Here is a 24,120-nt window from a genome sequence, read left to right on the forward strand (position 1 = left end):
TTTCTTTGGTGTTCCTTTTTTGTTCGTCGCACAATGCGTTTGATGGGTTTCTTTCATTTTCTACGCTAAAAACGATACTTCGCTTCACCTCAGACGGAAACATCTGAATAGCTCACCTGGAGGAAAATAAAACGCTAAACCTCAAGTGTGCTCAAAAAGGACGAAAGTCATTTTCTTCCGCCATTCAACCAGCACACTGGCATCATAGCCAAAGTAGCAAGAAGTATTGCTTGCGAGGGAAATGAATCCCGAAAGCGAATGACAACATTCGCTATCCGTTAGCATAGCAGACTCTTCCAAAAGGGACAATGTCAGCAACCTTTCGGAAGTGGCACGAAAATCGGGAAAATCGTTGCTACGACATTTGCTCTTCAGTTCAATCACCTCCGCTTTCGTGGGTAGGTGGAATGGATTTGTTTTTCTCGACGCTTCCGCTCCAATCTGTGCGGTGTTGTCATACTCGAACGCTGGGATAATAGAAAGCTGTTTGCTTTTAAGTTCGTTGTCTAAATTTTGCTTACTGCAGCGAATTTTCCAAAAATCGAGTGAAAAAAAGACTCATCTACGTAAATGAAGATAAGGTTTCGGTACTGTTTCACGGTGACCTTTCGGAATAATAGCTACTGCGGCGTGATAACGCTGAAATCAGACCATGAAGGGACGTTGGAGTTTCGCAATTAGCTCACCTTCCACGACTTCACGAATGGATCCAATTTTCCAAACAAACGGCACGGTAATAATTTACAGCCCACCAGCACCTTTTATGAGTCGATTGACGTCCACCATTCTAGTGGCCGGGTCTCTCCAGCAAAGGTTAAATCGTCATTGAACTTTCCATTTCCATGCGCTGTTTTGGACGTCGCTATGTCTGGACCGATTTCCTAATCCAGTTCAATTTACGTGCTCCCGTTTCGTGCCGCGCGGCGGTGGTGGTGGTTTGGGGCTGTGTTTGTTTATGAAACTTACTACGACAGTTTTCGTCGAATGGCAAGTTGCGCGTCTCTTAATATGCTTTAATTAGTGCCTGTTGCCCGTAAGGGAAGAGGTCATGGATGTTGTGAAATTAAAGGCACCCGATGAAACTGCGTCACTCGAACGGGTTTCGCTGTTTCAAACTGTACTGGGTGGATGGCACCGTGTAAGCTTATAAATAAATAAATTAAACATCTTAAATAAAGAAGAAAATATAGGCATGCTATTCAAATCTCAACACATCAAATCTTTGTTACAATTTTGAATCGATTTCAAACCTTTTGTAAATTACCCATAGATATGATTAACATAGGCAAGGAAAGCGAAGACAGAAAACTCATATGTGGCCAAACATATATAAGTAAAAAAGCACAATTTAAATTAAACAAATCATACAAGATATCGTCAATTCTCAATACGGTAGGCAATTGAAGAGTTTTGTCCCAAAAATCATCCAATTGATGATGGAATTTCCAGGAAGGAAATTTGAACGTTCCATACGTGATATAAATATTATTAATACAAGAACTTCGTGAGATAAAATCGTCCTGCTTTCTGTATCTGAACAATTTAAATCACAAACAATAGGCAGAATAAAATGCAAGACACAAAATTATCGCAACGTCTTATGCACGAAGCAAATGAATAAGTATCCTACATTTTCGCTACATTGTTGCCTTTAACCTTAGCAATCCCAAAAAAAACCTCGACCAGATGATTCATCACTATTCCGTGTGAATGGTTCAGCGCTTCTACGGAAGACAAAACTAACGAGTACAATGTTTCATCATGTGAGCGTTACCCTTCGCTAACCTCTTGACCTCACTGTGTTAAAGAACCTTTCTTCCACCACTCATCCGATCTTCAAATCGCTCGAGTGCATTCGTGCAGTCAACAAGCGCGAAAATCAATTAATCATCATAATCATTCACGCGTGGCCACAGAGAAACACGAGCGGAATGATGATGACGACGACGACGTATCCCAAGATTGCTGCTCGTGTCCAGGTCCGGTTCCGCAACGCTCCAGACTCTCAAATGACCATCGTTTACCGCCAATCAACGATCAACGAGAACCAACTGTAGTAACCGTCCGGCACATCGGCACACGGGCCGGCTTCCATTTTACAGATCCATCATACCCACGACATCTGACGACGACTTGCGGTCGATCAAAGAACGAGCAGGCGGTCGGTTTTGTTGTGTTGATCAGGTGATGGATGTGGACCATCGAGATAAAAATCAATTAGCGCGTGAAGCACGCGAGATCTTCAACGCACGATCCTTCGCCTAAAACCGGGCGTCTCCATGTGCTGTGCGCCAACACGCTGAAGGCGGTGTCGGTGCAAAATTTATGTGACATTCTGCTGTTGGAATGTTTCGTCTATTCCCCCTCCCCAACGTTTCTAGAGCTTCTTTACTATTCTATTTTTGAGACATTTTAATGCATCGATCGGTGTTTACTATTGTTAATTAATCAGCGTTAGAGTGTGAGCACAAATTCTTACAATTTCTTACACACATTGACACTACACAAAACACACTAAATCATGGAATCTATTTATGTTAGGGCAGACTGGAGGGACTGGTTAAACATACAGAACGAGATACAAAATACAACATCGGACAAACACTAAACATCATCACGACTCGGGGACCAGGGACTTAAATAGAAAGGTCAAATTCAACTCACGGTTCCACTTCCTGGCTGTGGAGCGAATCGTCCGATTCCGGCACCAGCCCAATGCGCCCGTAAGCACTGGTTGACGTAGGTGGTCGCAGATTTTTCGGCATTTCCGGGCCCTTCTTTTTGCCTCTGTCCGCCAACGTGTCCGTTCGCCCTGCGCTTATTGCGTACCGTTTGCCAATTTCCGATATTCGAATCTCCTCGCGGTGAAATGTCAGTCCGTGGGAACACTTTACCAGTTCCCCACGTACAGAGTGAGTGGAGGGGGCTTAAAACGTGCGATTGGGGAAGATTTGGGATTCTCTTACAACCGTGGTTACTATTCCCAGAGCTAATTCAGTGCGTAGCCAGACCGGTCAGAACGGTTTACGTATGTAGCTCCAAATTCCCTCTAATGGAATTCTGACGAATGTCTAGCCTTTCAGCGCGTAATCCAACATAAACATGGGCTCACGGAAGAGGTGTATATCTATATCACCCTGCTTATTTCAATAATTCATCCAAAATGCTTCATGGACCACCGATCCAATATGGATCACTCACGTCCAGCGCTTTCTTTCTCTTATCTTTGGTGTTGAAGGCAATCGTGGATTGGTTTGTTGTGTTGTTTTGCGTTTTTTTGTTTGATTGGACGACTCAGTTCTAACTGGGGCAACTGGGTGGACAGTCTTGTGCAGGTGCAAGCGGTGTATGACGACTATGTATTGGCTACTACGATTGCCACGACTACGATGAATTCCGTCGACCGATGCACACGACGGTGAGATGAGCGGCTGTGGGAAATTGGGGGCTAGTGCACTGGGTTTGGGGGTTTTTTTTTTCTCTCTCTCTCGTTACTTTACTATTTGCAATCTAACGCAAAACGTGTGAATGATGATGATGAGGCAATAAATATACGTTTTATGCTTGCCAATTATTGGTTATGCGAGCTGCTCTTGGCATAAGAAGTGTTGGCAACTACCGGTTTCTACGCGTCCGGTATGATAGTGGTACTAATGATGATGATGAGGTACTGCTGTAAAAGAAAGAGTTTGAAGAACTATTTTAATGGTTTTGATTCAGGCAAGCGCGTGAATTTAATTATGTAATGAGATACTTCTTCACTATTGGTACTATTAGCAGATCTACGGTACTAAAAAATCTTAATTTGTCTTAAAGCAAGTAACTTTAAACTATTATCAACATCCGCTTCTATTTATAAGCTTAATCTACTCATACATGAGCGACTACCCCACTGTACTACCCGACTTCTTCGGACGTCACGCGAAGGGATGGAGTTTATCAAAAATACAAAATTATTGGCAAAAATCGAACTTTCTCATTCACCATCACACAAAGAGTAATCTCATTCCCAGCAGTCCTGATCAAACCTGTGCAAAAGAACTTACTTTGCAGTACATTTTCAGCCGTCATTGCTCTATGGGCGTCGTTCTCCTGTCGTTGATCATTTTGTCCACTACTGGAACTGATTTTGTTTGTATTGCCCACCGTGCCAAGGGAAGCTGAGGAACCTTACACGAACACTAATGCACTTGAGGATATGGGACCGTGGATAACCGCATGTAGCGCTTACATGCCACACGCGATTCACTTTGCTAAAGCTCGATCAATAAAAATTCAACCACTCGATCCGGGTAGCATAAACGCGTACACTAGCTACCGGTACTGAACCAATACGTCACATGCAATGGAGAAACAAAATGAAGCTCACGCACTTCGTAGCAGATGCCGAATTGTTGGATCGCACGTTTAGGTCCACACATTAAACACACGATCACAGTGGAGCGGGAATACTTGCCACGGGCACAATAAACACGGAAACACGACGGACGATATAATTCTCGAAGCTGGAGCTAGCTTTCCTTCTGGCCATGTGCTTTTACCTGTACTCCAATCGCAATATGGCGATTTTGTTACCTTTTCCCAGCATCACACTCTGCACACTTTTAATAAATGAACTGCACAAGATTCATTTTTATGTACACAAATTAATTAACTTAACGTACCATGATGTGGTAGACGCATAAAACCGCACGACACTTCGCTTGGGGAAAAATAACCGATCCACCCGGTGCACTGTTCGACGGAAAACTAATTACACGAGAAGCAATCACAGAAGAAGCTATTTTTCACCGATCGTTAGCGATGTGTTGGTAGCGTCCCGATTGCCGAGATTGGAGTGATATTGGGCACGATCGTTGCGTGATCATCGGTTCATAACCTCTCGTCGTGTCGCGGCTTTAATCGAACGCTGCTCCTTCGTTTTCGGTGTGCGTGTGTACAGATGATCTTTCTCTCGCTTGTCTCGCAGATGCTGGAAACCAAAAAAATAGAGGTAGAAAAAGAAATGTTCAACGATTAGTAATTATCTTCTACTTATGTGGGCACGATTTAAAACAGAACAAATATTTTTCCTATGCTGGACCAACACACAGCAGCCAATTCTAGTCCTTATCGTCTCAGCGAGAAATATTCCTAGGAAGCAAAAACGAAATCAGGTACGAACCGGCAAGCCTTTCTAGAGCGTAACGCATAGGAGTAAACGAGGCACACAATTTATAGAACCCAATTTCGGCGCTCGGATGACAAGCGATAAGCCATGACGACGCTGGGCGGCAACTGACCCTGAAAGCATCCGGTGCTAACCGTAGACAATAAAGCAGAACAGAACGAACGAAAATAAATCACGAAACTCTGATTATAATTTTCCCTTTCTCTCGTGTGAACGTGTTGTACGTAAGACTTTAAGTAGCAACCTAAGCCTAATCTGTATAATTTATATCTATTTCGTGACACAAAATCATAACAAAACTGTTAAAATTGTGCTAAATAGTTAAAAATAATAAATTTTATTGCTTTAATTTTAAAGTTTACTTAACCCGATATTTTGTTGTGTAAATAAATTATTGCTCCGTAATCGTTTTTCATGGGTTTAAAATAGCCCAGATTTAACCTGATTGTGTGGTATTTCAACAAACTCTGTGCTCTAACTGACCAAACTCACGAAACAACCTATTCATAGCCATCATCTCACATTATTCGTCATCGTAAACCGAGAATAGCAGCCACACAAGAGCGCAATCCGCGTCATAACGTGTCATAAATCTACAAAATATTATACCGGGCCACGATCGTGCGGGCGCGGTAGCTAGGACGTATTCGTAAGTGTAAGTAATAGGATAAACCTATGACACTGGGTCACGATCTTCGCTACGGTAGAAGACTGGCCAATACTCGCACTGTCTGGACGGAATCCAACCGAGAGAAGATTCAACTCTAGAGTAAAATTAGACAGTCTTCACATCTGGTATTCTCAAACATTCGTGATCTCGTTTCTCAGACAACTGCTCATCAAAATACATCACACCGATGACAAGACTAGAGCGTACAGCGTGTTACAAACTGTCTGGTAAGTTTATCTAACACTAGACCACTATAGTTGTGATGACGCACTCCGGCGGTACTATTCTCCATTACAGCCAGCCAGAATAGTGACCAGCTGGTTAACATTTCGAGTTGAACTCTCCCCAATTCCGGTACACATCCAGTCCAAGCCTCCACAGTGAGACCTTGTGAGAAGGTGGTGGTTAATACTGATCCGAATTGTTTATAACATTCATAACACCGAAGGTGCTTGCGGTAAATTTATTCGCTTAATTCGAGTAATCCATTCCACACCACCAACCACCGGATCATAAGTACACGACCTTTCTCATCCATCGATCGAGCTATATTTGGAACGATCGATTCCAAACCCTGCTAGCACAACCTTCCGTGCATTAGCGCAGCTCCTGCTAATGACTCGATTTTCCTTACCATCATTACAAATCCAACCGATGAATAAACATCATTTGCAATCCTAATTAGGTAGTTTAAAAAGAAATCTATTAAATCAAATCACGTTCGGGGAAGGCAGGCAGGAGAAACGGTGATCCGGGAGCGACTTCTCAGTAAGATCTCGATGTAGGAAAGTTAGCAACAAGCTTTTCTAATCCATCAAATCCGTATCATCCCACAAAGAACCATTTTACACGCCAGCTTACGTCAACAAACATTCGAATGACAAAGGATAATCAAGGACCTCGAACTTCGGCCATGAAGGATAAACTTGCCCGTCCCCGTCCGAACAAACTTTTGTCCCTTCAATTCTCGCATATGTGCTCGCCTTTTTTGCTCGTGGAAAGTTCTCATCTTCCAGTTGCGTCCCATCTAGCAACTATGTCGATTCTCCATCCGAACAGCAAGAAGTTATGGGCATGGTACCAAAGTTCTTGAACCTTCTCAACCACGATTTGTGTAACATGTACGACTCTATAAATAGCACGGTAAATTGATATGTTACACAGCGCCACCGTGCAGACAATCAGGTGCACATAATGCACAGTTCTTTCGCTGCTTGTTTTCGCTCAACAAAGATTCTCTTCCTTACCTACCGGTAACCATTGTCACCGAAGTGTCCGCCGGATGTGGGATCCTATTGTCCGGAATCATTCCGACCCTTGCAAAAAGTAAGCATAAGTTGAGCGATTTTTCCCGAACAAAACATGCTCCGTACCATGCACACCTAGCCTGGTTCCATTTCCTCGGTTCTGATTTCCATTCCAGGTGACTGTTCCGGTGCAAGTGACACAGATTCCACGTCCTGACATCAATCCTGTCAGCTGGAACGAAGCCGAACCATGCCAACATGCATTCCAAGCGCGGGGAGAGTTGATGATGCGCACAAGTAGTAGGATTTCTTCCTTTTCAGAATGATTTCTGAAAAGGATTTCTATCCGCCCTTGAAGCGGAGCACCATATGGGCGACCATATGCACCGTGGCATTCACTTCGCTCAAATATTATTCGTGCCTGTGTCTCACCAAGAATATCGCCCACAGTTGTCCTTTGAATTCCGGTCGCTTGTACCGTGTTGTGTTGCGAAGGCTGTGAGCATCGACATCCGGTGGGAAATTGAATGCATCAAAGCAGCAAGCGTGCAGGAGAAGTAAACGGCAGTGATTTGAAGGTAAGATGCCTAAGGACATACCGAGTATGTGTAGCATGATGAGCAGAGCAGATCTTTTATTTATGAGCTATATTTTCCCTGCACATTTGCTGTGTCTATGTGAGGGTTTATAAATACAACTTGCTACCTGTCACCATCTGGAACTGGAGGTTATGTTTGTGTCAAAGTCAAGCTTTTTCCCTATTATAAAAAAACATGAACTACTGCATGCGTCTGATGCTGCTCTTTCTCCTATCAATCAATGTGATGCATCCGCTTAAAAATAGATCCACACGTCTCGTTTGTTATCATTCCCTTCCTTAAACTGTGTGCGACGTCCCGACGCTGATTTCATTCGCAATTACTTTAAGTCGGCCGTATCTTCCGCGACACACAGAAGTGGGTTTACAGTAAGTAAAACCATTAGCGAAGAAGGTCGCATTTCACACGGACGATTTGTTTTTGCGCAAAAGGCACTGTACCAGGGCGTTTTTACTGAATTATTCATTGAACAATCAACGATGGGAAGACGGGTAGTATCGAGTGACTTTGTGGTGGTTGGTGTTTTTCTTTTCTCGCACCGTCTTCCATTTCGAGAGCGTGATTCCACGGAAAAGGACCTCTCGTACTTTCTAAGTATAACTTTGTGATGAGTCTTGGTGGATGAATTTATTCATCTGCAATGTTTAAGTATCGCAGTTTCAATGTGATACTTCTCTTGTTTCAGAATTGAATGTAGGAACAGTTCGTTGGTGATAATATTTTCCTGCGATTAGGTACTAAGTATCAAGCGGAACCGTAGCTTTTAGGCTTGTCGAAACTGTGGGTGAAATTTTCCACTGGAACTCTTCCATCCATGATACATAACAGTTTTATTTTTCAAGCGCTCTTAACTTCCTGTCGGAAGGTTTGCACAGCCCACGGGAAGGTTTATTTATTTTGGGAAAAAGAAAAGCAAACAGTTTTTCGTTTACACACGAGCTGCTTTCACTAGAATTGTGTTGTACATAGCGAGCTTTTCACAACCAGTTGATTTTCCAGCTGATCGCTCTGTTCATCGGAATTTTGAGTACAATTTGTTGGTGGTATCTTGTAAAAAAGTGATATAAAACTTATAAATTTTCCTACTTTATTCATAATACCTTTAAAAGGAAACCTGTCATGGAACATAATCCCTATCGATGCTGGAACTCTATCCAGAACATCCTGAAGCACCGAACGCATTATTGATTCCGTTTGGCAAACATTCGTTCCCAACTTGTTCAACAACTTCCAGCGAGCCCCAAACATTTTGGCCTTTATCGTCTACATCAACCTCGTTATGCCAGCAGTATCGTTTGCGAGCCCTAGTCTACCGATGTGTTTAGTCCTTCGATTCAAGTTCGAACCCGCGCCTAGCGTTTTATCGACAGCGAACGACGTATGAACAAGGGGCGTCAACACAAGCCCAGTACCGGCTCCTGTTAACCTCTAGCGCAACTTATTTATAGCACCCATTTGCACTTGAAAAACTCTTCCCCGGGGTTTTGCCACTGCCACCGTACAGCCAAAGGTAAAGTTTTGCCCACTGATTATGGTAAGAACAATAGGAGGATTCAAATCACCGCCATCGTCGCACTATCGACTCGGCACCGACTTACCCCGACACCCGGGTCTGGAAGGGTGCCTGATAACGTCAACATGCGGACCCTGTCAAAACGTCGAACGTCAATGGCTTTAACCCCTTCTTGCTGGGGCCGTTCACCGTCCACCTCCTGGCCGCTTACTGCTGGGTAGTACGTTTTCACGGCCATTTCCACGCCTCATCGAAGGGAATCAGACGCAAAACATGGGGAAATACCTGGTGTCCTGCTTTTCAGCGTTGGACGAATCGAACGTACCACGAGCTTCATTGTACCACGAGGAATGAAACCTTATATCTGGACGCGTGGTACATATAAGTGTAGTTTGAAAGATGTATTGGAGAGTCTTGAGGTTTATAAGTCATGCGTAAAGGGCATTAGAGCAATGGTTGCATTTTTTCTATTCGAAAAATTATGAAATAATGTTTATTTGAAATATTCTTTTGTGTGCTCAAGACCGTCACGATCTTTTGTGGAGTACTCGTGAAGGTTGGTGGAGTTTTGCTATTGTTTCATTCTGAAAATAGTACCTTTAACCTTGAACTTTTCTCATATGACGTTATGAGGCTAATATGCGCTGCTATCGCGTCCACGGTCCACGAATATAAGGCAAAAGTAAAACAACGTCCTATTCTGGTAATTGTTTTCCCAGACCACTGTCCCGATGGTCGTAAAGTGGCTCAGCATGTATGCTATGCCCTACCAACTCATTTCCCGTTTTCCATACTAATCGTTATCTAAGAGCATCCCTATTTTCTCTGTTTATTCTGGTGATAACGTGGCCCAGCCTAAATATAGTTCCCTTCCAACGGTTCCACGAAACCGGTCGTCGGGCTAGGCGGGACCTCAGGTGGCGTGTATCGAATTACTTACCCGGACAAGCGTTTGGTAAATATTTAACTGCATACGTTCAATGCACTCCAGCTACTCGAACTTCCGCCAGCGTGTGTTTCGCCCGGGGAGACCTGGGAACACGTGTACAGTTTCACACACAGACACACACCGTGAAGTGCTCAGACTTACGCGTACACAGTGGGAAGTAGATAGAACTGCGTAGATGCTCCCCAAGTGGAGCGGAATAGGTAAATTGTAGTCTCCCGTCTGGGGTTTTCCAGCGCACTAGCAGCAACTTCCGGGGAAAACGTTCCACAATCGTTGCGTTCGGATAGGATTCGGGGATGGATAGGTATTTGTTCCCGGGGGTCTGTGCCGTCAACAATCTATCTCAGATGTTGCAACATCCTTCTCCTTCGTCGTCCTCGCCGGCACCGACGCTAGCGCCGGGCACAGTCGGTTGCTGGCAGCAAATGTTCTGGACCATTGCAGGACTACCACACATTTTCCGTCCCCGGAAATGTAGGAAGTTTTTCTTAATACTTTTATGCACAGTGTGGTCGTCGTTTTTTCACTTTCCGACGTTGTTCATTTGTCGACCAAATCACCATCAATCAAACATCAAACGGGGAAAACTCCCAACATCCCAACGGGAGCGGCTTCCAAAACATTTGCCCAAACACACAGAGCATACACTCGGGCGCAGAACGCACTGGTGGAGGTGAAATTACACAAATTTGTCTCTCGTTAGCGTAACGTTGAGCATCGCAACCGAGGGTTCACCGACCAACAACATCATACCGTAGGAAGCTTCCGATTTTCCAAGTTTTCCAGCCTCCAAAACCAGGTTCCTATCTCCACCGAAAAAACGAAAAAAAAAACGGTGATTCACCGCCTACTTGATTGTAATGGGGTCGCATACACAATTCAGCACTAATCAAATCACGCCTACGGCTCGGGAAACCTTAGCAGGAACGCGTAACCGGACGACCACGACGGAAACTCCACGAAATTGACACTTTTACACACCACACGGGACGCACATCAACAAAGAACACTGCTTTCGGTTTTTCCTGCTTGATACGCTGGAATACTCAGAGCTTCATTCGCTGAAGCAATCAGCAAACTTTTACTAACGTGCACTTAGCGCGTATGCTCTTTCGGCGAGTGACAGTGTCCACTAGGGTTGTCCGAATGGTGTTAGACGGTGTCGGTATCTTCTCGTCCCCCGGATTCGACTGGTCGTCCAAGATGCGGATGACGGTGAAGAATGGTTCACAAATCACCAACTCGAGTACCCCGGAGCACACACCGTGGAACCAACGCCGATCTGGACCAAGAGAACGTACCGAACTGAATAGAGCCGTCCTGCCACGATTCCATCGACGAAGCACACCCATATACTTGCCAGCGGGTGGAAAATGGAACGTCAAGCAATACCAACACACCGAGAAGGGAGAAAATTCTCGGTAGCTCTCAATAGTTTTTCCAGTTTCGCTCCCACTCTGTAGCTCCGTTAGTTTTCCTCCAAACAGTGGGTTGAGGGCACTTGTTGACGAATCCAGCCACAAATGGCTTGCCAGGACCTGTGGCCAAAACCGTTGCTACAAGCCCAGGGCAAAGGACCGTCTATGTATCTCCCATTTGGCGAATTACTCCGAGCGAAAATCCAAAAATTAAAAAAACAAAGCACTCTCCTGCACATCGCCACGCCATAACACGCGGTTTTTCCGAAAACTTCTTATGGCGGGGGAAAACTCTGAGAAACGTAATTTTTGCTCACGCTCTCTCACTATCTCTCACACACACACTTCGAGAGCATGATGAAAACTTCAGAACCAAAACCACCCCAAGCGTTGGAATGTATTAGTGAGTGACTGGAAAAATGGGGAGAAACAAAACAAACCCAACGCGGTGTTTTGATAGAAGATAGAAAGAAAAATTGAGACGAGTGTGTTTTAATTACAGCGGGCCAAAAAAGTGAGAAAAACAGGTTCGTTTTTTTACGCAAGAGGGCGCTGTACATGACCGAATAGCATTTTTTTATTCGTTCATTTATTGTGAGCTACGTTTAGTGCCCGGTGCCAAAAATACTAAAACCCAGATCAATCACACTCCTTCTGTATATGTAACTGCTCCTTTGAACTCATCACACATAAACAGTGGCACGTTAAAAATGCCGTTCGTGTGAGAAAAGTTGCACCTTCCTTCACTAAAGCATTAACTATTAAAAACGAGTCAATATTATTACAACCAAACCATCCATCGACAGGCCGGCATACTAATGATTCCATCAGGACCGACTTTCCAGAACCCTTTCGTTTGCCAACGGAAGCATAACCATGGCTTCAATTTTTGCACCCATTTTGCCAACGTAAACACACAGGTCAAATGACCTCCCCGTATTCCGAAACCACTCATCATCACTGGGAAAATTCACCGACAAACCTCACCCCCATTGACATCACAATGTTTCTCTTTGTAAAGTACCTGATGCGAGAAGAAAATTTACATACTTATGGCGGCAAGCATTTTCATCACTTTTCCACACCGCCCAGAAAAGGAAAGCAACCACACACAAACACATACCCGAAAAACGTTTTATGTTCTAAACAAAACGATCAACTTTAACTGTTTTCGCGTACACATGGCAATAATAATGTAACGCAGATTTTTGAACGCCGTCTAAAAATATCTCACTGAACTAACGTGTCTTTCGTCTTTATTTGCGTCTACTAAAAATGTGTTCTCACATTTCTTATCGAGGTCCAACAAAAAAACGAAAACAAATGTTTTTTTTTTCTCTTTAAACAACAATCTTTCGTTCTGTATCTCAATTCCAAAATGGTTGCGGTTTTTTCAGAACACGGAAATCTACGCCATTTTTCTCTATTAAAATGCACGACAACGAACGGGCGACGCGTGTTGTAACGTGCTGATGTAAGCCATGCTTTTGTAAAGCATGGATTTGGCTGGGTTTTCTTTCAGAAAGGTATTTAAAGACACAACAGTTAGACAACAACTGGACAACAAAGTAACTTAGGATAGTGGCGTACGATCGTTCATGATCGGGTTCTTACAAGCTAGGATGTATCTAGATCCGTTTCGGATCTAGTGCCAGGCGAAGACAACGTGAGCCATTATCAGGTACCCGGTAGTGACCAGCACGCTGACCAGCATGATCGGGAATCCAAGTCTAAAACGAAGAAATAATGAACGTGATTAATAGTTTCAGTCTCAAATGCACTATGTGTGTACGCCTTACTTGAAGTAATCCATAAAGCTGAATCGATAGCCATGCTGTTCCGCAATACCGGCGCATATAACGTTTGCAGACGCACCGACCAACGTGCCATTACCGCCGAGACACGGTCCGAATGCCAACGCCCAAACCATCGGCTGGAGTGGCAACCCCAGGTACGCCTTTTCCGATAACGCGACCACAATCTTCACCATCATGGCAGTCACCGGTATACTGTCGACGAACGCGGACGTTAGGGCCGAGATCCAGAGTATTATAATGATCGCCACAGCAAGGCGAAGATCTTCCGACACGGATAGAATGATCGTTTCCGTCGCATGTCCTATCCAATCGATCAAACCCATCCGCTCGACCGCTTCCATCAGCGTAAACATGGCGGCAAAGAAGAGTAACGTTGGCCACTCTACCCGCGACAGAACGGCATCCATATCGTTCTTGTCCGAGATGATCAGCAGGAGTACCACGCCGAGCAGTGCAGCCCAACCGGAGGAGAGGCGTCGCAGTTCCGGAATTGACTCGAGGAAAAACAGCGACACTATAAACACGCACACTATACCGGACTTGATCAGCAACGGACGGTTCTTGATCGGATGCTCCCGCTGTAGCTCTTCCAGTGTGGACCGATAGATATCTTCCGGCACGGTGCCTTTCGTCATCTTTTTCTTGTACTGGTGGCGCAATAGTTTCACCTTCTTCATGAGCGTTTCGCGCACTATGTTGGCATCCTTGGAGTACGGTGGGATCTTACCGGCAGCACGCTCCCACACCTTTATATTGCGACGCAGCTCCTTGAGTTCCTTCGGTTCGTGCATACGCAGGTGGTTGATGTTTTTGTAGATGATGCGCAGATGGATGTTGGTGGTGATGACTACGATAATTACACCGACCAGCATGTGCGCGGTAAACGTGAGGAAGGTAACGCCCTGAGGAGAATTACAAATGTCACATTCATCATAAAGCAAATCGTCTGTAACATCTATCAGCGTCTTACGTGTTTCAGAATGTACTGATTCGAAGTAATGATGATGTTTGGTGGATCACCGACAGGTGTGGTCGTGCCGCCGATGTTGGCGTGTACAGTGATTGCCATCAGAATAGGTACCGGATTCATGTCCATTACTTCACATAGTCTATATCAAGAGAAGATATTACTGATCAGATATATGTGATAGTCCCACTCGACTCTTCATAACTTACCGTATAGTAATGGGAGCCATTAAAAGTACAGTTGTGACATTGTCCAAAAACGAAGATATCAATACCGTACATAAACAGAGGCAGTGTATAAGACTCCATATCTTGCCGTTCGTTATCTGCAAAAGCATAAAAAAATGAATCAGTATTGTAAGAACTCAGATTCTCACAGATGATTCAACAGGATCATACCTTATAGATGTACACGGACAGAAAGTCGAATATTCCTGTCTCGGCCAGAATCGCCACCAAGATCATCATCGAGAACAGTAGCAAAATCGTTTCGACATCAATCCACCCAATAATATCCTCCATCGTGGGACGATCATTCAGCGCAGCGAGGATCGATATGGCCAACGTGGAGGCAATCACGGCCGCAAACGTACGATGCACAATCTCCCAGATGATTAACACGTACAGGAAGATAAGCACGAACGCGGCATAGATGACACCAACGTCGCGGTTCACTGGTGATTGATCGTATCGGATCGCAACCGGCATACTCGCAGGGATATTACTGCGGATCATCAATCGGACCAAGCCCCCATTAGGTTGGTGAAGTTGTTCGTAGTTGGTGTCGATGATGTCGAACAGACGTTGCTCCTTAATGATCGGTGCACTATCGAACAGGTACGGATGCACAATCGGGATGTACCAGGAGTCGCTGATGTTCTGACGAAAGTAACGAAATAAACGAAATTAATTCTAAGGATACTGATGAAATCTGAAAACATTAAGCTTACCTTTGCTGAGCTGGTTGAGTACATTTCTGTCGAGTTAATTTCCAGCGTTGAGGATAGCATCTGCAGATACGCCTCAAGATAGTGCTCAGTAATGTTGCTGTACGGTTCGCTCAGGAACGTACCCTCGAGCGTCACCTTGATTCGCGTGCTCTGGGGCAGATGGGGCAAGATGTACGCCTTCGTTTTGCCGGGTGATATCGATAGATGCTTCGGTTCGACTAGCTTCTCGTCCTTCACCACCATGAACGACATAATCAGCAGCCAAGTGATGAATAGGCAGATAATTTTCGAATACTTCCGGAAGGGATGGTCCTCGTCCAAATTGTTCTGCCCGGTATCGTTGATATCATCGTGCTTCGGTGGGGTGATGTTACCGATGTAATGTCCAGCCAAATGATGGACGTGTGGTTTCGGTATTTCTCTATTATTATGGGAGGGAGGGAAACGAATTTTACCGTCCAGTGTATCATCATCGTGCACAAAAGGTACTGATTTTTACAATCAAATTATTACACTCTGGAACTGATGCTTACTTCTTTTCCTTCACGTGGCCTATTTCCTTATTTTGACCCTCCTCATTGGTGACGTTGATGGTGATGAACTCATTCTCGTACTCCTCGTCTTCCTCTTCCTCCTCCTCATCATCGTCCTCCTCGGCACCGTCCTCTTCTAGTCCTTGTATTTCCGGAAACGAATCCTCATGACAGTCGCCTACCCAAAACAAATGGAACAAACAGATTCATTTACCAATCCACCAAATCTAATCCAAATGTCACTGCTCTATTGCAGACAATTTTTTCGGTTACTATAAGCGCTCTATAAATTGACCACAAATATCTCTACAGTTTAGCTTCCCCCAACGATATCCACTTTCAGCAGTAATCATATCGCGACGCACCGTATCGAATGTCACCGTACAATCGGTTCAAACCGATCGGCTCTACAATGCGACGCACTACGCTACGATCAATCAACCTGCTCTCAGCTGGAAAGTTCAGCTCAACTTATCGTCTCTAATCGTGGCACGGTTTTCTACGCACTCTGGCCTAGCGGATCGTACGGTTGGTTAAATGTCAGCTGTAGTGGTTTAAGAATTCGCAGAACACAGAATTCCGTACAACGGCTTGGTCGGAGTACTTTCGCTTTCGTCCAGATCTTCCCCATTACTTTGTGTGCGTTGTGCGGTTGGTAGAATTATGCTGGCCGACCACAATTGGTGCCGATTAAGAAGGCAGTAATCGGATTTATGTGAATAAACTATTCTGGACAACGAACAGTGGTCCTCGACTTGGTAGATTGTTGAAGAGCGGCTACGTTATACTCTTTTATATCGTTCAAATTTTGATATAATTGAAAAATGTGATAATTTCTTAAACTACTCAACGGAATTTGTGACTTAAAAAATGCATAGATTCATGTAAAATTGTTTTCTATTATTGCTTATTCTATTAGACCATGATGGAAACAATGCGAATATATTAATCATCTTTGTTTAGAAGGTTTACAAAGTTTTGTTCTATAATTTTATTAACATCAAGACAAATTTGAACAAACCCTAGCCCTAGATGTTTAAGCATTATCGCATAAGTAGTTGCAAATCTACAACCCATCAATGGAGTCAAATGTGATTATGGGCCATCCGTCATCAACTCGACTGAAGTGAGCACCACACAAGTGACGCTTGTCCTACATTTCTATTTCCATTACACTTTCCAACGCACACAAAACTCAAAGAAGCAAAGATGCATCGTTTTCGTTCATGGCCGAAGCACCAACATCCGGTTATGCTTTCAAAGCAAACGTCCTGTATTTTGCGAAATCCAGCACGACAAGAGGCACTTACCACTAACTAGCTGCACTTCTTCTATCGTGCGCTTCGGCGGTAGATATCTATTGAAATTGAAACTAGTCACTGGTGGAAAGGGCTGGGGCCAGTTGTTGCTGAATCAAATGCAGCAGAAGCTACACATGTTGTTGATGTTTCAAAATGTGAGCACACCAAACAGAAGAATCGAAAGAAATCTTCCAAGTAAAAGGATGTAGACGATTCCTGCGGACGATTACTACACAAAGTCATCAAAGCCATTAGCAGTCACATTCCAGTCGCACAACAATTGAAGTGCGGTGCATCAAGCTGCAAGTGGTCTCTCGTTCTGTCTACACAACACTGCGTCAATAATAGTCCCCTAATAGCTTCTGACCCTGCCTTTTGCAGACTGCAAGCACTACCGAGAAGCCTTTCAATGGTCCAACCGTTTCCCTCTGCTAGCGTACTTACCATGCAGCCGGGCATGCTCCAGTTCCACCTGCTGAAAGGACACCATGCTCGGATCGTGACGAATCTTCGGCGGTAGCGTGCGCCATAGCTCTAGCGATGCTTCCGTCACCTCGCTAATGGGAACAACGGATACAGTACGCTTACGGTTCGTTTTCTTTTTCTTCTTGCGCTGCGGAGTTCCGGATCCATCGGTGGGACCGTGTCCGGACGTGCTAGCGGCACCATCGATAGTCGCCGGTAACGGTGTGGCCGGAGACGAGACGGCCGATGACGAATCGGTGGACGAGATGTTACGACGCCGTTTGAAGACGTTTAGATTGTTTAGATAGTTCATGCTTTCGGGCACTGGGCGAGGGATTTATACACTCATCACGAACAATTTAACACAAAGCGCACTTGGTGGATGGCGAGACATTGATAAAATTATAAAGTTTTATATTTTTAAAGCATAAAGATCGATTGAAACTAGAAGCATAAAAAGGCACCCTTTTTCCAAGAAACTGTTCCAACAAGACTAAGATGATATCGTCGTGAAACACATTCCAAAAACAAGACTAACGCCTACATATAGAAAGGACCAAATGTCTTAATCTCTCTGTTCGAAGGCTGGCCTCCCTAAATCAAACAGCCCTGAGTCAGCCTTTTTCTACGAAAATCCCTTTACTCGATAAACAATTCGTTCGGAATAAAGACGACACGAGCGCAGTCGTCCTTATGCAGCCAAGACAGCTCGACGTTGGTGAAAATTGGCCAACGAAGCGCAAGTCGTATACGGTACGACGTTTACTTGTTTGTTTATCGTTGTTTTGGCCGTAATTCGGAGTTTGTTTTTCCGGATGTTCCCGGAGTGATGGTAATATTATTGCGAATTTGATTTGCGACCAAACAAGGCCGGCAGAGGGGTTGAAGTTGTCAGCAATCCCGCCTAACAAAACTTTACTGTTTGTTTCCATTTTAATCAATTTCCGTCCTTCAAATATTATTCTTTACAGCTTGAAGGATATTGTGTTTGGGTTGCTTCTATCCTTAGCTGACGGAAAGAGCTCAGACAGGGTGAAATATTTTAACGAACTTTTTAAACGAATGTCTCTTTTAATACTCAGTTATAATAACCTTTATTGCTTAGCAAATTCCGCAACATCAAACGAAATCCTCCCTTTAACTCGACGCTTGTCGTCTCCCCGGCTGGACGTCGTATGCCTCCAGTACCTGCTTTAACTCTGGATCCTTTCGCAACGTGTACCATTATACAGCGATTCACGCGAGTTAACTGCTCCAACGGCATGTACGTACGGGCCATAATGTCTTCATTTTTATGGTGTACATAAAGCGGTTGTCAAGAGCGAGAGTTTCGGTTGAAAAAAAAAACCTTCAACACCTCCAGAGGGTGGCAAAAGAAGGGTTCGTACGTGGGAGGGTAACTTTCGATGCAATGTGCCGATTAAATGGCAAATTATCGTTCAACTACAGGAAGGAAGAAGCACTGCGCGGGTAACGTAATTTGCACGATTGTCAAAAGTCTCATTGAATTGTTTTCAATTGTCCGCACTGCACGCGTACTACGAAGATAATTGCGAAATTGTCCGTGTTGGTAACTCCTTTTTTTTGTATTTTGCATTTGCAAATTCGCTGCGAGAAGAGCCAATAAAAAAGCAAATAAATTGCTGACAGATCGGAGCTTAACGTAGCGTGTGTGATAAGTTTACTTTCAAGCCGGTTTCAACCCGATCGAACTCTCAGCAGACTCTATTTAGTAACAGCTGCTGGGCAATGTCTCCATAAACCTGGTGGACAATAAATTTTGACCAAAGCGAGGTTCGATCTGATACGCACAACATTACACAGTGTTGAGCATTCGTGTGCGATCTTCATCTACCACTACGATCACGCGTAATACGCATCTCTCTTCGCACGTCACGCAACACTCTTCCTGGCCTGCCTTGATCAACACTGAGCTGTCCAAACAAAACGACCATAACCTAGAAAAGCCGCTCTTCACCCATCGCAAAGGACGCGCCACACATTCACCTCGGTTGGTTGACCTTCTTTTTGGGGGAGTCTTTTTTTGGGGTGTGAGATAAAAAAAACCACCCTCACACCCCACACCGTCAAGGATTGCAATGATAAAATGGGAAGAATGTAGTCGGATACAAATTATCTTAAAATTGGTATATTTATTTAACGGTGTGCAGAAAGATCTCAAACAGTAGTATTAGTGTTCGTATTGATGGTAATGGATACTAATCAGTTCAGAGTGCTTGGTTGGGAAATGCAAAAAAAAAAAACATACGTCCACAGTCACACATACACCCAGCCCAAAAGCAATAATGGACCGTCGTTTCCACCGATGCTATTAATAACAAAAATTTGACTTTGAAAAAAAAGTTTGCACAAACGTCACAGAGAAAAAAAAGATCTTCTGGCCGTGTGGCGAAGTAAGTGGTACTGTATAAACAATCAGTACAATAATTGGCGGAACTAAATAAGAATTTTCCACACAAAACACCATTTTTTGATTTATTGTTTGCTAAGCAAAAATTGTTAACAATTCACTTAGTTTTGTTTTATTTATTGCACTACTTTTAACACAACAAAACAACATGCTAGTGTTGTAGAAGTTTTCATTACTATGTTTGCACCAATTATTTGCACTTCTTACGCCACTTTTCACTCACCAAAACGATACCGAAATACACAACAGGTTTGTTTTTTCCCAACTTAAATGCGAAGGAAAATGGAAATCCTCGGCCCCGAACGGCTTTGCACAGATCGCAACCGGAGCTTCCTTCGTACGGCAAGGAAAACCGCGTGCGCCTTTCCAAGCGCTTCAATCCGAACTGAACCAAAACGTGTGTCTCGCGGCTTTTGGGAGTCTGCCGCACGTGTGTGTGGGTGCGCGCTCGTGCGCATGTGTGTGTGTGTGTGTGTGTAGAGTAGTACCAACACGCGTACAGCTTCCTCACATACGCACGGTGATAAACGCGCGCGCACTTAGTGTGTAGGTTCTTCGGTGCAAATAAGTGAATGCTCGACGGATGGCCAGATAGAATAGGCCAGTGGTCCTTGAAGGATGCAGCGCGCTACTCTTCGCAAGATGTAGCATTGCTTACGCCACTACCTGGACGGGGTATGTCGTCGATGCATTTCTTCAACGTTGTGATGCGGTCAATTAGTGGATAAATGCACGTGAGCAGAACGGAGTTGGGAAAATAAAGGTGAGATGGGTTGAGAGAAGAAGATATGCGACATTTTTGGTGTCGTCATATGTGTATATGACCGGAACGCAAATATTACGAGATAAAAAGTAGATCCATGTTTAAGGGTGGTTCTACTACTAAATACTTAATGTTTGAGAGTAAGGGACGTTCCAGTAATTGAAGATTCTACCAATTATTCCTATTATACTATAGTATAATTAAAGATTTATAGAACTCACTTTAATGTATAATCTATTCTATTCTATTTTGTTAAAAGAATTATGAAGGTAAATAGAAAGGGGTAATGTAAACAATAAGAGCGATTTAATGAAGGATGACATGACATCTATCTCTGGGCGATGACATTCGATGAACAATTTACGGTATATTAAGACTAAGAGATATATATATATATATATATATTAAGATTAAGGATATTTTTTATACTATTTGCTCTAATAATAGTTACTAACATCCTCAAACATTCCTCAAACATCAATCATTATACTAACCGACCTACAAATTTCCCAAAACCTTCCCTTCATTTTGTTCATGCGTTTTTCGACCAAATTCCTGAAGAACTTCAACAATTTGGACCCGTGAACACGGTAGCTTTGACAAAGGTATCACGAACCGCTTCGGTATGCATGGATTTACGGTAAATTAGTAGTTTGTAAATTGAGAAATCCAATTTGATCGCAAAGTCTTCGGAGTGGCCATCGTTAATGCCAACGTTGGGGATACATTTCATTTCCGCATCGAAACCACAATGTTGCTCACAATGTTTTAGGGAGTTCCGAGCAGGTTTATCCGTAGACAGTGAACACAAGGTGGATAATGGATAATCCGGCACGGTGTGTACCCACCGTATCATCAGTTCAATTGTCGGTAATATATGAAAGCAACCTTTCAATTCCCGTAGAGCACTTCGTCTCCACTATCACTCAATCGTGTTTTTTTTTGGGTTCGCTTTACCATTATTGATTTTTGGCTTATCAGCTCAAGCGATGTGATTTGATGCGTGGTTCAGCAAACGATGCAGAAAATGATTGCCGTACCACAGCACTCCGGTAATATGCTTGCGGTTAATAAGTAGACACATTTTCCGGCGCTTTCGTGCGACTGTTGCGTCAGTGTCTCGTTAAGCCCGTTAATTTATCTCAATTCGAGCAAACACTTTGCATTTGCGGACTGTTGGGGCGGTAACTAAACGCAAACAGCAAACCCAGTAGGAATGGAGCCGATGGTGATGATGATGATGATGATGATGCATGGCGCATGTTAATGAATTGTTGCCACACGGATCCCTCGTTAAGGGACGCCATTCATCAGACGCTCCCACAGTGATGGATTGTCCGACTGCCCTTCATTGCATGTGTTGTTTGGTTTTAGTTTTAGCTCATTCACTCCAGAGGACAATAAAAGCTGGAGCAATTGGTTTGGTTTTGTGAAGAACAATTAAATTTATTTAAATGATCCTGAACACTGTAATGTCTAGCCTAAGGTGCTAAGTTAGCCTAAAATAGTACAGATAAAAATCCATCCTCGTTTAAAATATATCTTAAGAGCAGGTAGCCCATGCTGGTCCTTCGGAACGTCTCAAACACTTCCCACAGCTATCCAAACCCATTACGCCACATTCAATCAATGTTGATGGGTGAAAAAGCTCGTTACTTTGCGCTAGTTGCATTAGCATTTTCATCAGACTGATTGCAATCTTCAAACACATCTCGTACTTGGCCATTTCTCCACAACAAACCCACCCCAGCTGGCAGCCAATAAATAATACTAGCACTATTCCAGACAATAAATATTAAAATGAGACAGCTCTTTTGAACTGCATTATTTCCATGTACGGAAAGAAAACTTCAATCGACCACATAATGTTCTACTCCACGGGTCATCGCGATATCACACCAACACACACCTGTCGCACTATCGTGGAAAAATCTTTCCACACCTCGCGTAACATATTGTTTCACACTGAAGGTGAGTTCGGGTCCACCATCAACATTCGAACAGCACGAAAGGTTCAAGTACAACCAAACACCTCGTCCACACGGTCGCCAATTCGATACCATCGCGCCACCTTCCAAACCAATGTTGCACGACGATCGATGCTGCCACAATTTGTCATTCGGTCGAAATGTGCCGGCGAGAAGATTCACGGACACGCCAACCTGTTCGCTTGAAAACGGGTCCCCACTACTTACCTGGGCTGTGGAAAATCGACCGCCGTCTTTGATTTGTGTCGTCGAAAACTTTTCCGTGCGGTTTTTAGCCGCATCTTGATCGGTGACACGGTGGCCGCTATTTTGATGCTGGTGCACGGTACGGGTAGACCCGGGAGGGAGTGCAGATATGTTTAGTGGGCAGAAAGTTTGTCCTGAGTAGACACCTAACCTGAGTTGCACGGGTGGGGAACGGTGGGCTTTGATTAAACGATCAGTTAATCATTTTCGATGCTGCCACTGTGGAAGAAGAATAATTGAGTATTGAGGGTGTTTAAATGATAAATTATTGGTTTTTAGTTGTAATTTATGAATACACTGGTTCTAATCCCTTTGGAAGGACCGCATCCATGTAATTAAGCTTCTGCACATGCCGTACATGGTGAAAATGATGGAAAACGTGTGGTTGTAGCAGCCTTGTAGTACCGATTGCATAAATTAAGGCGTTTATTATTGTGGACTTAAAATTCAAATCAAATTTAATTACCGTTAGCGTGTTGTTCACGTACGCTGGGCATATGTTTATATTTTTCAAGTTCACAATAATGCTCGTGACATAATGTACAACTCGTCGCACACGCATAAAGATTGTTCACAAAGCAAAGTTCACCATTATAATACACGTGTCTGACAAGTGACTTCTAAAACTCCGTAGACAGCAGTTCATTGATTATTGATAGTTTTCTCATCGACAGCATTGTCGCACCCATGCCACTCCACTAAATAAACCGCACGACAACACTTCCAACTCATTTGCCGATCCATCAAACACAAGCACAATCGAGTGGACAGCATTGGCACCGGCGGTTGGACCGTGGAAAAGTTCCTTCATTGATGAGGATATAAATACTCGACCATGCAAGCATATTGTGTGTTCCAGCGATGGGCAACACTTGGAGAGTAATTATCACTCATTCATTCAGGGCGAATTCTTTTTTTTTATTGATATTTACTACCCTTGCTGGGTTTGTGTGTCAGGACATAATGTACACCAACACGCTCCGGGTGGGTGGCAGTCTGTATGAAGTCATCCATGTCCAGCCCACCCATGTCGTGCCTTGGGAGCACAAAAATAGATCGGAAAAAGGGTTTCGCATCGCTTAGTTTTCGATTTC

The 24,120-nt window shown here is 43.8% G+C and overlaps 2 protein-coding genes across 5 annotated transcripts in view; both read right to left on the reverse strand.

The window, feature by feature from the left end:
• LOC128305384 (P protein) overlaps positions 1-4,869 on the reverse strand; it is a 49,079-nt gene extending 44,210 nt beyond the window's left edge. Inside the window, exons 1-2 of one of the 2 annotated variants that reach the window (XM_053042790.1) lie at positions 4,047-4,869; positions 2,665-3,670 (exon numbers count right to left, since the gene is read on the reverse strand). In XM_053042790.1, the coding sequence (XP_052898750.1) occupies positions 2,665-2,765 (101 nt within the window). In that variant the 5' untranslated portion in view covers positions 2,766-3,670; positions 4,047-4,869. Of the gene's footprint in view, positions 1-2,664; positions 3,674-4,046 lie in introns of both variants that reach the window. The other variant, XM_053042789.1, reaches the window with a different exon arrangement.
• Positions 4,870-12,718: 7,849 nt separating this feature from the next.
• Positions 12,719-23,118, reverse strand: LOC128302389 (P protein-like). 3 transcript variants are annotated; one of them, XM_053039203.1, is made up of 9 exons: positions 22,988-23,118; positions 17,578-17,690; positions 15,833-16,010; positions 15,300-15,720; positions 14,749-15,228; positions 14,560-14,675; positions 14,354-14,492; positions 13,366-14,285; positions 12,719-13,296 (listed from the first exon to the last, which is right to left on the reverse strand). In XM_053039203.1, the coding sequence occupies exons 1-9, from the start codon at positions 23,059-23,061 to the stop codon at positions 13,212-13,214; spliced, it is 2,526 nt and encodes an 841-aa protein (XP_052895163.1). In that variant the 5' UTR covers positions 23,062-23,118; the 3' UTR covers positions 12,719-13,211. The 3 variants fall into 3 exon arrangements, with proteins under 3 accessions (XP_052895163.1, XP_052895162.1, XP_052895161.1); XM_053039202.1 differs by lacking the exon at positions 22,988-23,118 and adding an exon at positions 20,253-20,398 and having other exon boundaries at positions 17,578-17,922; XM_053039201.1 differs by lacking the exon at positions 22,988-23,118 and adding an exon at positions 20,253-20,398 and having other exon boundaries at positions 17,578-17,972.
• Between the last annotated feature and the right edge of the window lie 1,002 nt (positions 23,119-24,120).

The sequence above is a fragment of the Anopheles moucheti genome, chromosome 3, assembly GCF_943734755.1.
Source record: "Anopheles moucheti chromosome 3, idAnoMoucSN_F20_07, whole genome shotgun sequence".
NCBI lineage: Eukaryota > Metazoa > Arthropoda > Insecta > Diptera > Culicidae > Anopheles > Anopheles moucheti.

Coding starts and splice junctions, on each gene's coding strand:
- LOC128302389 (XM_053039202.1), bottom strand. CDS start 17,911: ATGAACTATCTAAACAATCTAAACGTCTTCAAACGGCGTCGTAACATC. Junction 15,721..15,832: donor GGCCACGTGAAGGAAAAGAA/GTAAGCATCAGT, acceptor CCATAATAATAG/AGAAATACCGAAACCACACG. Junction 14,493..14,559: donor ATGGCTCCCATTACTATACG/GTAAGTTATGAA, acceptor CTCTTGATATAG/ACTATGTGAAGTAATGGACA.